This window comes from Stylophora pistillata, chromosome 6 (genome assembly GCF_964205215.1).
Source record: "Stylophora pistillata chromosome 6, jaStyPist1.2, whole genome shotgun sequence".
Taxonomy (NCBI): domain Eukaryota; kingdom Metazoa; phylum Cnidaria; class Anthozoa; order Scleractinia; family Pocilloporidae; genus Stylophora; species Stylophora pistillata.
This window is the reverse complement of record NC_142524.1, coordinates 16,704,283-16,720,934: the sequence shown is the minus strand read 5'-3', so window position 1 is coordinate 16,720,934 and position 16,652 is coordinate 16,704,283. Positions and strand designations below refer to the sequence as shown.

At 37.6% G+C, this 16,652-nt stretch overlaps 2 protein-coding genes and 1 non-coding gene across 3 annotated transcripts in view; 2 read left to right on the top strand and 1 right to left on the bottom strand.

The window, feature by feature from the left end:
• Positions 1-1,082: 1,082 nt before the first annotated feature.
• Positions 1,083-16,652, top strand: part of LOC111330730 (uncharacterized) — a 17,675-nt gene continuing 2,105 nt past the window's right edge. Inside the window, exons 1-3 of the transcript XR_016002477.1 lie at positions 1,083-3,111; positions 3,446-4,027; positions 4,326-4,580. This is a non-coding gene — a transcript (uncharacterized LOC111330730). The remainder of the gene's footprint in view (positions 3,112-3,445; positions 4,028-4,325; positions 4,581-16,652) is intronic.
• LOC148728542 (uncharacterized) lies at positions 5,394-12,025 on the bottom strand. Its single transcript, XM_088763229.1, has 9 exons — positions 11,170-12,025; positions 10,428-10,668; positions 9,831-9,943; positions 9,165-9,448; positions 8,423-8,690; positions 8,019-8,216; positions 7,586-7,743; positions 7,232-7,338; positions 5,394-7,047 (listed from the first exon to the last, which is right to left on the bottom strand). Exons 1-9 carry the CDS (start codon positions 12,023-12,025, stop codon positions 6,531-6,533), a joined length of 2,742 nt encoding a protein of 913 aa, XP_088619355.1. The 3' UTR covers positions 5,394-6,530.
• Positions 12,168-15,950, top strand: LOC148728541 (uncharacterized). The gene is made up of 6 exons (XM_088763230.1): positions 12,168-12,330; positions 13,152-13,331; positions 13,649-14,485; positions 14,693-14,775; positions 14,989-15,208; positions 15,754-15,950. Exons 1-6 carry the CDS (start codon positions 12,168-12,170, stop codon positions 15,873-15,875), a joined length of 1,605 nt encoding a protein of 534 aa, XP_088619356.1. The 3' UTR covers positions 15,876-15,950.

Below are 16,652 nucleotides of genomic sequence, written 5' to 3'. Positions count from 1 at the left end.
AACAAGTAAATAATCAACTCAACAATATATTGGGCATTTTGTGTAAATTATCTTCAATTTTTTTTACACACACCAATAAATTGTGTCAGTAACTTGTGCATGGTTTGTTTATCCTGTAATTTAGCTGTAACCCATATTAACCTGCTTGATCATGTCTGGCTAAACAGGTTCTTTTTTAAAGGGGGGTATTAAAATGGCAAGAGGTTCTTAATTCCCTAAGTTCTTATTTTCGAGTGTTTACTGTATTGTTCAATCGAGACTCCCATTCTTACTTGTGTCATTCTGAAATATGCCTCCATGAATGGTCCTTTTTACAGTTGTGTGCTTGGTTGCCAAGCCTTTGAACGGGAGTGAGGCTAGGGGTGACCTCGTTATGATACAAACCTCGCTGCCTTTCAAATGTAAATCACTTTGTTATCATGCTAACTAGATACAGGTCTCTATCACAACAAGGTCACCTTCAGCCTCACTCCAAATCAAAGGCTTGGCAACTAAGTACACAACTGCAAAAATGGCCTATTCTCAACAGTTCAAGGAGAATGCAACTACAACACAACTTATTTCCCTTTATGGCACTTTCAGGAGGCTTCAGACACTTTCAAACACTTTTAGACACTCAGTGGTGCAACCCACAATGATAGATCAACCGATAGTTGTTGGCTTGCGAGAGTGCAATGACTCTTTTCAGCGTAGTGCAACCCATACCAAAGATTCAAACAGTTAAATGTTGTCTTTGAAGAGCATAAAAGCTCTTGCACAAGCTGCAGTTATAACACAAGCCGGGTCTGGGTGTGTTGATTTGTGTGAGAAGCACTAACTTGTGATACAATCACCAGAAAAAAATTACTCGAGGGCATGCTTGCTTACAACCAAGATGGCTGACTCAGCCTAGTGCACCGTACGACACTAGACCACGTGACAGGTGCTTGACTCTCATGGACAATAAATAAATCAGATCATGCCAGAATGTGGCTACACAGGTTGTGTAAGCCACACAAAAATACTAACCCATGGAAGTGGTGAAGTCTCGTCGACAAGCTCTCTGGTAAATCCAGTAGCACAAGTGCTATCTTTTATGAGGTCAACAATAGGGTAATGTCTGGCCTGGAGCTGGGAAATAGGCTTAACAACTTTTTTGTTTGAGTAACATCTGATGTTCCAGCCCTGGATTACCTAACACTCCCTGCCTTTCTACCCACACCAGACAAGTTACCTGTCATCTGCCCCATAGTCTCTCCGCAGCCGTGATGTTTCTGTCACGCAACGCTGCCTCACAGACACGGCTGCTTCAAGCAGCACCACATTCCATTTCGATTGTATGCATAAGCCAATCAGAATACGGTTATTGTCTTTTTTGTTAGCCAATCAGCAAATCAGATTTAGCGGGAATTCGCGCCAACATGCGTAGGTTTGTTACGGCTGTAAGTTTGTAGATTTTCTTCGAGCGAAAGGGTTTGATCCACTTTCAAAACGTTTTATAACAAACCTATGAGTCAAACACCAATCAAATATCTTGGGGAGAAAGACAACAGTTTCTTCTGCTCAAAAGTAGCCGCCAAGAAAGAGAGATTGCTGATATTTGGGAAGAGTTCAGTCGATCTAAAGGGACTAGTTGACTTCGCACTCGAGATTAATTTGTCTAATAATCACAATCCAGATGTTTATGTCTGCAAACAGTGTTATGATAAACTGAAAAAGCTTCAAAACGCCAGAAAGAAAGTCGAAGAACTTAAAAGGGAACTTAACGAAAAGTTTAAAGAGAGCAGAACAAGATTAAGGAGGCTAAATAAACCTGAACAAGAGAGTAGCGCCGTTGTCGAAAAGAGAACAGCGAAATCGCGGAGTTTTGATGATACCCCATGTACTTCATCGCAAAAGCTTTCTCATGAAATAAATGAGAGGGAAGTGCAGAGTTCTACCTCTTCTATAAGTAAAATCTTGTTTGAGCCTCTGACATTGCGTTCAACAAATGCTCTTGAAGCAAACGTACTGCCATTATGTCCACTGAAAACTTCAACTCCTACGTCTTCACCAGCAAAGAAAGTCGAAGCAGAGATAAAGATAAACTATCCTAGTCGAGCGATTAGAAAAGTCTTACACAGTGAATTTAGCCGAATTGGAAAAGCATTAGCCTCTGGTGAACCGTCGCGCATATCATCCGCAATTATGAAGTGCCAACTAACCAGGCAACATGTAATTAACCCATTAACGTCCAGTGCGCCCGTATGCGCCCATGGGGACCCACACCCTTTCTACGCCCTGTGACGTCATCAATTTTAACTCTGGAGCACGAATTCGAGCATGTACTTGAACGGGTTGAAAATATCTTGCAGACGATACCAGAATCAGCGCAATTGAGTGGAGGAGATTGGAGAAATAGCCAAAAAACCGTGTCACTTTGACTGGAAAATCTGCACGAAGATCGTCTTTCACTACCCACCTACCTTTCCGAGCATGTGCTTTGAAAATAATGAGTAGTTTCTGAAAAATCTCTACACCAAAACGAAGCCTACTCAATTTCCAGCAAGTGAGGAGAAACTTTAGGCAAGGAGAGGGGAAAAAAAGGGCAGGAGAAAGAGAGAAAAGTAGAAGTCGTAAGTGGGGCGTGACTTTTGCTCTCTGCGCGTGCCCGAGATTTTCAGGCCGCCATTTTGCATTTGGATCGAAAGGCCGTCGAGTGCACGAGCTGTCAAGTGGTTTTTGGTAAGTTCGAGCTTTTAAAACCCCAACAGTGACCCGAAATCTGCTGGACTAGCTTCAAAACACAGTTTTCCACAAAAGCTGCGGCCATTAATGGGTTAAAAGGGTTCTGATGCAGGTTTCAACGGAAGTAAAGATCCTCTGTTCTCGTAAGAATCCCACCCTTCTGAGAAAAACTTCTAAAGAAGACCTGATGAAGTTTGAATTCAAGTCCCTTTGTGATGAATGGCAACAGAAAGCGCCCATATTTTACTCTTTTCTGTTGATGGCAAGTACAACCAGCAAATCAAGTGTTCAGACATGGAGCCCCAGTATGGCCCTAGCAGGTTCCATCCTTTAAAGCAAAGGAACTGCGAAATGAATGCTACAGCAACTGTGCTTGGTATACTATTAAAGACTGGATTGATAGAAGTAAGTTGGAAAGTCTGCAATATCGAATAGAACTTTTATAATAATTATAAGAATACTTAATTAAGTGTGGCTATCATAATAATTTAGTAAATTAAGTATATAAATAATAAAACAAACATATAAATAAGTAAACAACAAATAGTCATGTGAATAAATAAATAAATACATTTGTTATTTGCATAGTGCTTATATCAAGTAAAATAGGTGAGCAACATATAGTTTATAAGTAATATTATTATAAACACAAAAAAGTAAAGAAGTTCAAGAACACAATAACCATATATACTACTAGAATGTTTTTGAAGTGTGCATTTTTCTTCTTATTTTTCTACAGACTACTCTGAAAAGATTATCAAAGTTGAAGTTAACTGCATCTAACAGTTGTATACTAAGCAAACTGGATCAGATGGGAGAGGATCATGATATACAGCTTCAAAATGCTAAGAAAGAAATAACAAAGGCCAATGTTCACCTTGAATTACTTCTTGACAAGAAAAGTGCTTCAACCTCTTTTCTAGACAGAGCTAACATTGCCAAGGAAAGTGAAAAACACCAAGAATCATCCCCTCCAGGATTTGTTGTCTCCTTTGATAACATCGACCTGAATTTGCATGGAAGAAACATGACAGCAACCAAACAGAACCGTGACTATCACTGGGTAAACCATAAGATGATAGAGAACAGAGTTAGTGGAAACCACCTTGATAGTAAGAAGGCAAAATCTGACATTCTTGTTGTACAGAATCTCAAGTTTCTCCCCACCATCGCTGATAATGAAAAACAGAGAATGGATTATATTGTTTTAACATCCAGAATTTTGACAGATTACTTTGAACAGCTAGCTCCACTAACAGATGTTTGTATCAACCACATCCCTCATAGATATTCTAAGGAGATGTCTTCAAAGTCAAGCAAGGTAATGTATGGACTAACTAGCATTAGTAACACTAGATGTGAATTAAATGCTGTATAGGTAATATAGTTATAGTTTGATTGGCTATTAAAATAAAATAGGTTATTGTTCCAAAAAGCATTTGTTATCATGAGAACAGGCTGTAAGCCAAGGCAGTTAAGGAAATAAATGTTCTGAGACTACAAACTTTAAGTATACTTCTATAAACTACAGATTTGACAACGATCGATCTTACTCAATTAGGTTATTTCTTTTGTGTAACTTCAAATCAAAAGATAAAATGCCTTATGTTACTTTATAGGTTCCCCTTGGAGTTATTTTCAAAAATGAAAATATAAATGAGGAAATGTTGGCTGTACTCCAGAAATTTCACACTTATCTGCCACAAAATGGGAAAGGTGAAGTTGATACTCAGTTATTTGCAGGAGATCAACTCAGTGTTGAGCGTGCTGTCAACACAATAGCAAGCGTTGCAAATGGCTACACCCAAGAAGAGAGACTGGATGGTATAAATTTGCAGTTGGGAGACTGGCATGCAGGGGTTAAACTCTTAACTGTGAGTATTTCATGAATTATAATGTTGTAGTGGATTGATGTTGGGTGTTTCTTGCAAATTAGTGCCAGGCATTGATATACAGCATGAAACTACTTTACCTAATAAAGGGCAAATTGACTTAAAAATAAAACACGGTATTGACCAATTTAATTTATCCACTGGATAATAGATTTCAACAAATTTGCTCAGATTTTGAAAAATTTCGATGTTGTTCAGTTTGTTCATTACCTATGTCCATGGCATATGGTTTATGTTAAGCACTCATGCTTTTGTAAGTATAAAAAAAACCCATCATTTTCATTTTCTGTGATAACCCTTACCAAAGCAAAAGTATGGGAATGGTATGGGACTGCTTGGACCATATCTGACCCATAGATGGGAATGGTATGGGAAGGTAACCTGGGTATATGGAATTGGTATGGGGCCAAATTTTACCAAATTTTTAACTATGGGACATGCATGGGAAGAAAATAGAAGGCTTCTTATTTTATGGGAAACCTATGGGAATAAGGTTCCCATACACATCCCATACCAATAAGAATTCCCACAACTGTCCTTACCTATGGCATTGATATGGGACATTCATTATGAAGAGTATACCATAGATTACCCATACCAGCTGACAGGTGTTCATCATGCCCCATAGATTTCCCATTGTGAAAACTGTATGGGATCTCTATGGGACATTCACTCTCCATATTTCAACCATTTCAGCTCTTGTTTCCCAAAGATCTCCCATGACAGTAGTTCTATGGGAAATCTATGGGACATATCTATGCTCATAATGGCAATGGGAAAACACATGTCCACACATTGAGTAATTGACAATTTTATTAATTGGACTGAGACAATAATGTCCTCTATTGTAAACAGAGAGCAAAAACCATTAATTATTCTGACAGGCTACATTTTTTTTAACTGAAATGACCATAAAAGTCTAAGAATATTTTACATGAGTCAAGAGATAACTTTGCAACACTCTGACATGCTTCCCTAATAAAAATAGATGAAAATTTCATTCAAGTTTCTGTTCACCTATGCATTGTCATTGTGTTACATGTCATAATTCAAGTGTTAACTTGAGTTTTATGAAACTTACAACAATATCAACATGCATATACTGCATCATACTTTGTTGAATAATAAATCCTTCTCATTGTCACCATGAACTGAAGGCCTTTTTTCAAAAAAGTTTTTCATGTTTGAAAAATTAAGTTTGGTAGCAAAGATTCAAGGCTTTATATTAAATGAAATCTTTGCAGACTGTACGTAGGAAAATAACAAGCTACATGTTCCTTATTACATGAAATCTTTGCAATGCCTAAACTTTGCGAATTTGGCAATTAATTTTAAAATATTGAAAAGTTTAAGTGGCATGAAAAACAAGTTTTGTGTACATAACATGATGTGAAAATTATGTGATGCATTAGGTAAAAATCAAGAAAGAATAAGTTAAATTACAGTTTGCAAGTCCAAAAGAAAATGAAAAGTGAAGTTAACTTTGAAGATGTGAGTGTCAACGGACCTGAAGCTTGATAACATAATAGTTTTTGAAACTTATTTGTACAACAATCCTTATATTTAGGTCATAGAATTTTTACAGTAAATTGCCAAAATTGAGGTAAATCACCTCACTGATAAACACAGAATAAAAGTGACTCAAAATACAAAACCTTTTGCAAAATTGTGAAATGCATAAACCTCAAAATCACAAAATTAATGTGGTGCGAAAATTTAATGTAATAAGGCTTCAGTAAGCTTAAATGCAAGGCCTTATGCGTCCAATTGTGTGTTGAAGACTGATGACGAAGCTTGAATGCAAAAAAAATTCAGTGATTTGAATTTATACAATCATTGTTGATGTTCATCGCTTTACATTGGCAGGCCAGTGACAATTTTTGGTCTAAAATTTGCAAAAGAAAATGCATGTACATGTATACAAGACAATGTTCAGTCCTTTTCAAAATGGTTAGGAAAATGCGCAGCATATCCCACCTCACTATCTGAAAATTTAATGTACAGACACACATCTATAATGTCCTCTAAAGGGATAATGTCAAATCTGTTCTTCTTTGGTTGGTGGAGAGGAACAATGTGATTGACAACATTCCCCAATACTTCATGCCTTTCACAAAGTACTCCACTAGACTTGGGCATTGGAGCGATGACTGCGCCACAAGTCATCCTGAAAGTTTCCTCAACCAAAAAGAACACTTCAATTTGGCCATAGCTTGTGTGCCCTCCCTGGCAATACGCAATGGTGAAGTTGTTTCTTCTTGAAACTCTCTTGTACATTTGTGAGTGAAAAATGGCATCCCCAAATTGTAGACGTTTAAAGAAAGTGACACATTCAATGGACTCCACACCCAAACAAAGCAGAAGATCTTCTTCAAATGGTGCACCAGGTGTCCCTTTCTTTAGAGCACCAATTGCAAAAAACTCATTTTTGAGATGCATCCTGTTGGTCCTGAAAGACAAGAAAAAAATACTGCTGTTATACAACCTATGCCCCTTAGAGGTCTTTACTTAAAGTCATATTACTCCAGACTTGTTTAGAAGTTCCTTGCGATTGGATTACAATTTGTTAAACATACACAAAAACAATAAGTAAGTAGAATGATTGATATGCCACGAAAGGGTTAACTACCAACCTGTTTGTTTGCCCACGAAGCCGCAGCACCAGATCTTTTGCATGCCCTGGAGGAATCTCTTTTATCATTTCTGGGAAGCTTTGTTGACTTGTCACAGCAGTCATTATCTTCAAAACAATAAAAAATTAAATGGAAACTTAGAACCATTGAATGCAAGACATACAACAAGAACACACACTGAATAAATTCTATTGTATTATGGCCTGACTCCATTATTTTTACTTTGTGGCTAAAAGTTGGTCAAAACAGTAATTCATTGTCTTAAAACTTGTTTAAAATTATACCAGGAAGAGTACAACAACCATCAACTTCCTGTACAAAGTATTAATTGAACAGTTTGCAACACTAGCTGACCTGGATTGCAATGTTTTGTGTTCCATGGAAATAATTAGAAAGGTCTCCATTCCAATCCTCAAAAACGAACAAGGAACTGCTCCAAAGGGGACCATGATCCCGCACTGATTTCTCCAAATGAAGCAGCATGTGCTGATTCATCAGCACATATCTTGGATCTGTCAATATAAAAAGATACATGTACTTCCTGTAAGGGCAGGAATAAAATACCTTTTGCAGTTCTTTTGCAGTGTGTCCATTAAGTGTGCATTCCCTATCTTGGTTATTAGCACAAAGGATTTTAAGTCTTATGAGTTAATTAACCAAAAAATTCAAGCTCATGGTTATGTTGCTTGAAAATAATTTATAACACCTTGAGTAAACTTTGAATAGTTAGCACTATATATAGCAAGTGATATATACTGTTTTTATCATTACATATAATATTTCTTACCATAATACACATCAAACATCTCAACAAAATGAATCAGGAACTTTCCAGCCATTTGAAGTTGTCCAGGGGAAATGGATCTTCCAGACAGTAAGGTAATGCCACCAACCAACAAGGCATAATGCTGGTAATAATCGTCAGGTAGAATTCCTTTTAAACAGGGTAGGGAATAATAAAGTAGCCAGTTGCGGTACTCTGTAGCTGTAAAAGAAGAAACAGTGCAAATGAATATGATATCAATGCAGGCTTGGACTTGCTTAGGTAAGTGTGGAAACTAATTAAGACTTTCAACTTTTTCTTTCATTTTTCTTTACATTTATAAAATACACTCTCCCCCTCCACCCAGCAAGACACTGATAAGTGCACTAAATAATAAAGCTTCAGCTTATGTCTCATAAGTTGATTACCTTTCCAGAATTTTACATGATGCTGAATACTTCTTGGGATCCTGGTAATCACAGTAGGGGGCTTGATCTCCAGCAGGCGTTTATCCACCATCTCTACTTGGCTCCCACAGTACCACCTCTGATCACTGTGCTTTGAATTAAACCACAGGCCAACAAGTTGTTTTACAACTCCAAGGTAGACACAGTGCATAGCATCTATAGCAATGCCATTAACAACGTCGAAGCTCGGTAACTGTAATAATGGGCTTGGTGCCTTAATGCCACAAACCTGTAAAGGAAATCTGAAGTTCAGTGTTTTCCCAAAAATAACTAAAGGCATTTTAAAACAAGATACATATTCTTGAGCAACAACATTTCCAAGACCTGGTTCACAGTAGTGACATAACAACATAGAGAAAAAATAAGTTTCTTCCTTACAATGTTATGCTTTAGTCATTATGTTCTTGATATCTTGTGTTGTTCACACTAATAACAAATCATCATATTCATATCTATGTTGTGGTTTAAATTTGTCTTTGGTTTAAAATTTTTCAAACCAGTTTGAATACTAACTATCATTGCCTCAAATTGATTATCGTAGTATGAAAAAAGGGAAATAAAAATCAAACTGGTTTAAAAAATTTTAAACTAAAGATAAAGTTGAACTACAACATCCATGAACCACATGTAACGTTCTTTTTATTATTTAGATGTAATCAAAATATTAAGTTACAATCAAAATATTAAGTCACAGGTATCTTACAGTGGCATTCTTTTCAAGGGCTTCGTACGCGTGAGCCTTAACATCCACTGCATCACGTGGTTTAGCATGCCCAGATGGAGTGTTGCGAAATGGAAAGGTCATAACATGGCCTCTTCCAGTAGTCTTGACAATGTCGCCATGTTCATCACAAAAGCTACAGCTATCGTGGCCAACATATGTCATCTGCTCAAGGACACCAGCTCTGGCTGGAAGATCAAAGTGACCAGAAAGAGCCATAACCTTGGATTTCTTCTTTGCTCCATCTGGAAGTGTGACTTCAATTCCTGTTATATCAAAAAGTACAATAATTTTAAACTTCTCCTTTTATGAACAACCCCTTTATACAGACCAAATTCATACCTCAAAGAACTTTCAATCACTGAGTTCCTAAGTTTGTCTTTGGGTGTTATTTCAATAAACAAACTTTTAAAGTCTTAAGTAAAATATTACATGTTATACTAAAGGCACTCTCCAATTAAAAGACTGACCACATGACACATGTTCTGGAGATTCTTTATTTAATTGTTACTTTTTTCAATTTTTTAATTCCTTTGTAAAAACGGCTATTGATGGATGAGTACAGTACCTTTACACAAAAAATTTATTTTATGGAAAAATAAATGAAAATTTAGGTGACTTATCCAAATGTAATTGTTTTTTACTAACCATGCATTTCTGTTTTCCACAAAGTGTCAACAAATGGCTTGAAGAAAGTTGAGAAAAAAGGTTTCTCTTCACCAAACCATAGACCACCAAATATTCTGTACTTGTTAGTTCTCCTGTAAAAGTAACATATCTGGTGTAAGTGCTTAGGTAAGATAGTCCATATACAAGGCAAGTGGCTCATCAGAGCTGGGGCTTATCCTAGTTTATTTTAACATGAACCGACTAGGAGTATTTCTACTCCCCCCTGGATGAGATGCTAGTCGATTGCAGTTTTATCCCCAGGAGTAAATTTTCTGGTAACCATTTATACACCTGAGAAAGGAAGGCACTATGCAAGTATCTGTTCACTTTGCAAGTACTCTATAGTGTACAACTTACATAATTTTATACTGTTAACTACCTACAAGAGCTTGTGACTCCTTAAAGTTAATGTACATGTAACTGCATTCTGACTCATTAATACAACACATTTCATTTGATACATATAACTGAGAATGGATGTTTGAGGGTGAATAATACTGTAATTATTGTTGTCCTTACTTTTTTTAAAATACAGTGTGGTAAATACCGGTATTGGGCCTACATATATTTGTGTACCTTAGTGATGGAGGAAGCTCATTAACGAGGAGAAACAGAGGCCAAACTCCAAATTGTGATGAACGAAATATTGCCACACCATCAGTGTTAAGTTTTACTGAGATGTTATATGGCTCTAGAAGAAATCCACCTGGACCACTCTTGCTTTTGTAAAGGGAACCATCATAGACATCTTCTATATTGTCTTCAGCCCTCTTAACTCGGTGAAATCGGTACTTTAGTCCATCAACAAATTCTGAATCTGAAGAAAAAGAGACCCTTGTATAAAACATAGCTGAACGTTCTTGATGTAGAGGGCATACTAGCATTTTACATTTCCCTGTAATCTATGCTTAAATTGTATTCAGTAACAGCTCATATGCAAAAGAGGCATGCATTAATTTTTGCAGTTCCAGGTTCAAATCCCTGTATCAGAATGCACATGATTTGTGTGAAATCCCCACCTCCCCGGACCCAAAAAACTGTCCATTGATGTCGATTGACCTGCAAATGACGTAGGTGTCCAATTACAGGTATCCGATTTGAAGTATGCAGACATTGGATACCAGTACATGTACAGTACCAACCTGATCATGCACCAATTACATGACAAATAGGCCTCTCCAGAACCAGAATTTTGTTATAGATAATGAAAATAATAACGATATTATGTTATAAATTATGACGACTGTTGGACTGTGGTAGTAGCATTTGAAAATACTTTAATACTGTAACACAATTACATACTTAGTCTTGCACTTACCAGAGAAAAACTTAAGTAGCTGATTTTCAATAGGCACTTCAATGAAGAATCCACCGTTGTTTTGGATGCTTTTGCCACAAATGGTACAGTTTCCTTTGACATCTTTGCCATAATATGCCTTGCAGAAACCACAGAAGTAATCCTTGACAACATTTCCCTTCGCTCTGCTCAGAAATTGGAACAGGTTGTTTACTGTTGTCTTGCAGTTGTTAGGCCGGGGACAGTGAGCCTCTATTACTGCAAGCAAATCATTGAATGCTTCACGTGTAAGCTTGTGCTTAAACACGAAAGATAGCAACAACACAACACTTGAGTTACTTGTGATTGGAGCTCCCGAATATAGCATGTCATCTGATTCTGCTCCACAATGTTCTGGAATGCATTCAGTGTCTATTTCATCAGGGTTCTCACAGTCACTGAAAATGTCCGAGCAAGCATCCTCGTCTTTGACAAATTGTTCAAAAGTGTTAGTATCCGCGGAATCAAACAGTTCAAATTCGTCTCCGCTTATCCCCGAATTATTTTCTTCTTCCACTCCAAATGTGCTTGAATCTTCCATGTCTTGCACTTGAAAATAGCTGCAGTCTTCACCTAAAATCATGCTGTTTGTTTCTGCTTCGAATATTTCAGCAGGATCGCCAGTACAAAGAGGCTGTGCATGTCGCGTGTCGGGAATCATTTCTTCAACATCGCATTTGTTTAAATCATTTCGTGTACCAGTTGATGATTGTTTCGCTTTATAGAGGTTGCCTTTTCGTCTTCTTGCCGCTGGAAATTTGTATGGATTAGAATGACGCATGTATTCTCGGTAGCGACCTCTTTGTTCTCGTGCAACCTTCTCGCCATCGTCGGCCATGTTTGTTGACTTAAAGTCTAGTTCCCGGTCCCCCACACGTGTTGTTATTCAAGTGCGCGTGCGTAGTGGACTTTCGGACTCAACACAAGAACACGTGGTGTTAAATTGACCAATAACGAGAGCCCTTCAGACCCACGCCGAAATGCGCGTCCTTTTCAAATTTTTCACACATTTCGGCAAGCCTTTCTTCAGAGAGTTTGTTACTTATACAGAGCGAGTTTTAAGGTTTGTTTGCCTATTCCCACTGCAAGAAAAGATGGAAAGAAATTCAAGGAAAAGAAGTGCTCCAGCGCGTCTAAGAGAAGGTAAGCAACTCGATTGAATCGTGTTTATGAAAGCACAAAGTGATCGACAAGCATGCATGTTGTCAGATCAGTGAGTAAGTACATGCACCTTAGTTGTTTATAATTTTTGCCAAACTATCAAGTTTATTCAAAAGGATTCACTTGTACTCTTGCATGCTTATAGACCTTGCATATCAAACATTTGAAGACAAAGAAAAGACATTACCTTTACTCACTCTGCACATATCAGTTGCCTAAATTTCCCTGGAACATGTTTAAGTAATGTCTCTAGCCAGAGAGTAATAACAGAAACTACCGGTAAACTGAACTTAAAAGGAAAATTTGAGCCAAAGTTATGAATGGATTTCCCCCCTTGAATAGAACATTTCAATCAGTTCTATTGACTTTGGTGCTCCAGTAATATATTTATTGTATTGCAAATCGGGAAACATTACAACTGACCAAGAAACAAGAGTCCTCTTGTTGCTCCAAAAACTTGCTGCTTCAGACATTAGTCAAAATTCAAAGGGCATAGGGGTATGTACATATGGTTACCGGTCATCTCACCAACAGGAAGTTTCACCACCAACAAACTCAATGCCACTCTGCACATGTTTTAAGAACTAGAAATGCATGGTATTGGTAGTATCTTGGGTTGTTTTCTGGTGGCGAGACTCACTGGTGACAAAGTGACCAGTAACTGTACAGATTGTATTCCCAGAAAGCATCCAAACAGCCTGGCCCCTTAATTAAAAAAGTTTTTTTTATGCCTCTTGCTGCTGACAGTTAATTGTTTGAATTTAAGAAAATTCAAAGGGTTTTAATTTTTGTTACACCTGTAGAACTTTGGTACCTTGTAAAATATGAGGATGATGAAAATTTGAGAGTGCTTGCTGAAGAGGAAGTTCGACACATCTTCCCTGACGACGAAGAAGACAATGAAATGCAAGTTGGGGATATCGTTAATGCTTTGTGGATCCCCAATGGTAAATACTATGATGCCAAGATACTAAACAAAGGGGGTGAGTCAATTTTGATTGTCGCTTATCCAGGTTTAATTTACATGTACTACATGTACAATGCCACCACCGGGCACGGTTTTATCTTACTTATCTTCTCTCTTGTAGTTTCCGCACAGTGCTTGTTGTACCACCAGCCTAAGATGCCTTTCACTCTTGGATGTTTTTAATTTAAATTGACTGTGCGCCACCTGGTCGGCCACTTTGAAATCACTCGCTTAATCTTTGAATTGTCCTCTTCTCAGTTTTTCTACCATTTAAAATGTTGCAAGGCAAAAGGATGAACTGTTTTTTTTTTTTTTCAAAATCTTTCTTTACAGCGGATAAGAACGAGCTTATGAAGGAGAGGATGCAATTAGAAAAAGAAAAGAAGAATGGAAACAAAGGACAGGAGCCCAAAGCACAGAAAAAAAGAAAGCATCCTGAAGGAGACAAGGAAAACCAGAAAAAGAAAAAGAAGCAGGAGTCAACAGAGAGTGCTAAAGAAAAGGAGCAGGCTGTCCAAAACAAGGAAGAGAAAAGGAAGAAGAAAGAACAGGAGCAAGAAAGACAGAAGATGATGCTGGAAGCAAGAAAGGCCCAGGCTATAAGTCGATGGGTTGCTTCTACAACAGCAACTACACACAATGATGAGGTTACAATTGTAAATGATTCACCCAGCGTCACTTTCACACCCCAACCACTTCGCCAAGCCAACTCTTCGAACCAGTCACCAATGACTCCAGCTCGCATCGCTTACACATCAGGCAGAACCCCAAGCACAACTCCTGAGTCAATGCGATCAACCATACAAGAATCTTCAGTAGCCAACCTAACTGTGCCTGGAAGTTCTACTGGTACCAAATCATTCACCAGAACCCCAAACACCAGTGTTATCTCCACTCCAGGATCAGTGCAATCGAAGCAGAGCTCTTCAGCTGCTAACCCAAAGCCAGCTGCTACTAAAACAAAGGGAACCCGTGAGCCCAAGAGAGGTCTTCATTTTCAAAGTGCCATTGCAGACAACAGTGATGATGAAATGGAGGAGGAGGTGGTGGGGGAACAAATCCTTGAGGATGCTGATGCTTTTAGTAGTGACTGCTGTAAAGAACAGAGGATGGAGATAAAAGCGTTAAGGAAGCGGCTGGAGAAAGTGCACAAGAGACTCAACATAGCATGTAAGTTTCCACTTTCTGAGTTTGAAAGCTCCATGTTTTCAGCTACACACCAACACACATGTACATCTACATGTAGGCTATAGTACCATTTGGAGATGATACTCAATAGAATTTAGTGAAGTAAGGAGTTAATTCTGTTTTAAAAACATGAAGTATGATCAGCTTAAACAGAGTGATAACAGCAGATTATTTTCTTTAATACTGAAGTAAAATCAAAGACATCTGCAGAAGTTATAAACAACAGACCAGGAGCTGGAGTAGTGGACAGCACATTGGCTGCTGAATACAAGGTATTACTGACAATATTATATAACGTTATGTTTTTTCATTGAGTTATATTTGCGTGGTGTATTGTTTATTTATTTGTTCGTTAATTAGGCATTCTTCGTACCCATAACTTGATTTTTTTTGTAAGCTGTTTCAGTGCAAACGACCAACAATGAACATGTAGAGGTCACAAACAGACTAAAATATAACTTAGTATACGTTTTTTTTATTTACAGATGGTAGAGGTCATGGAGGGATCCAGTGTCTTCTGGTACCCTCACCAACGGGCCTACTGTTCTGCGTTCAAGTCCTGGTCCGGATATGTCAACGCTGTTGTTGACATATTCTTCACCAAAGAAACACTTGCAATTTCAAGTGCAAGGGGAAGTGATAGAAAAGGCAAAAGCGGTGATGCAAACATTCCGTTGACCCCCCTCATCGTTGATGCCCTTGTTGGTAAGTAGTGCAACACTGAATTATTTTATTCAGAAATAAGTACATAACTTGCAGTCATGGGGATCTCTAACTCACTAATTAGAACTTGAATTGACTGGGTTTTTAAGGCATTGTTGTCCTTAAAAAATAAGCAATTTAATACAAACTTGCATGCAATAATTATGATATAGAATTGAAGCAGAGAGAGTTTTATTTGGACACAAAGTACTGGAATCCCAGTAGTTTCCATTGCAGCCCATTACAATTAACCTGGATTGAAACTTCCACAAAAAATGTATAAAACTGATCTAAAGGTTTTAATCTTACTCCCTTAGCCACAGTAGAGATAATTAAGACACCAGTAAATGAAAAAAAAAATAATGTCACTGAGCTTTCAATTAAGTTATTAATTTTATAAATCAAGCAAACAAAACAGAACCCATTACAATTGATTACCTCCAATCAAGCAATTTTTGTTTCTTGGTAAGGCAACATTCCACGTATAAGTTGGGGTACTGTTTTACATGTAAATATGACTTAATATTAACTTAAACTTTTTTTTTCAGGTAAAGTCTGTTCAAAGTTTTCAAAGGACTCTCCTCAACCGAGCCAAATCATACAGAAGATAAACATGAAATGTGTGGAAGCTAGAAGGCCCCCAAGAGTACGAGAGCAACGAGCAGAATGAACACTTTTTATAATTACTGTAAAACTGTTTAACTTCAAGAGTTTACCAATTTCATTATGTTGACCAAAAAGAAAATTTCTGTTTGATAATGTTGACCAAAATACAGAATAACAGTTTCATAGTCTTGGCCAAAAATAACAGTAACCGTATTATAGTGTCGATCAAAAAGAAGAATAACAATTTGACAGAGTTGGCAAGTTAAGTCGTATTGCTTGATAAAAAAAAGTAGTGTTGTTAATGATAGTGTTGAGCGAGAGGAAAACTACCGGTTTCATAGTGTTGACCTAGAAGAAATATAAGATTTTTGGTTTTTGGTTTTTTTGGTTATTTCTATTCAATTTTTTTTGCAAGAAATTTTAGATGCAATTAAAGATATGGTTTCAATGGACGAATATGATGTCACCATTACTTGCCTTTAACCTCACAGTCCCTTTAGTAATTTCTGAATCATATGGTAAAGATATGGGGCTGAAGTCAAAGGACCCCATAGTGTTCCCATATGAGATGTCAGCTTTGCTGAATGCTATGGGAATGATATGGAACTTTAAAATCCCATAGCAATCCCATAGAGAATGGTCCAGGGTCATTATGGGAATGGTATGGGATTGTTGCATACCATTCCCCTAATGGATACTATGGGGAATATATGGAACTTTACGAAATACGTAGCAATCCCATAGAGAATGTTCAGCCATCATATGGCATCACTATGGGACTGACCCATACCATTCCCATACCAGATCCTATGGGGAATGTATGGAACTTTACGAAATACGT

Excerpts from the sequence above, each read along its gene's own strand:
- LOC148728541 (XM_088763230.1), top strand. The coding sequence starts at position 12,168 with ATGCGCGTCCTTTTCAAATTTTTCACACATTTCGGCAAGCCTTTCTTC. Across the intron at positions 12,331-13,151 it reads TCCAGCGCGTCTAAGAGAAG|AACTTTGGTACCTTGTAAAA; the intron begins GTAAGCAACTCG and ends TTACACCTGTAG. Across the intron at positions 13,332-13,648 it reads CAAGATACTAAACAAAGGGG|CGGATAAGAACGAGCTTATG; the intron begins GTGAGTCAATTT and ends CTTTCTTTACAG.
- LOC148728542 (XM_088763229.1), bottom strand. The coding sequence starts at position 12,025 with ATGGCCGACGATGGCGAGAAGGTTGCACGAGAACAAAGAGGTCGCTAC. Across the intron at positions 9,944-10,427 it reads GAGCTTCCTCCATCACTAAG|GAGAACTAACAAGTACAGAA; the intron begins GTACACAAATAT and ends TTACTTTTACAG. Across the intron at positions 9,449-9,830 it reads GTGGAAAACAGAAATGCATG|GAATTGAAGTCACACTTCCA; the intron begins GTTAGTAAAAAA and ends TTGATATAACAG.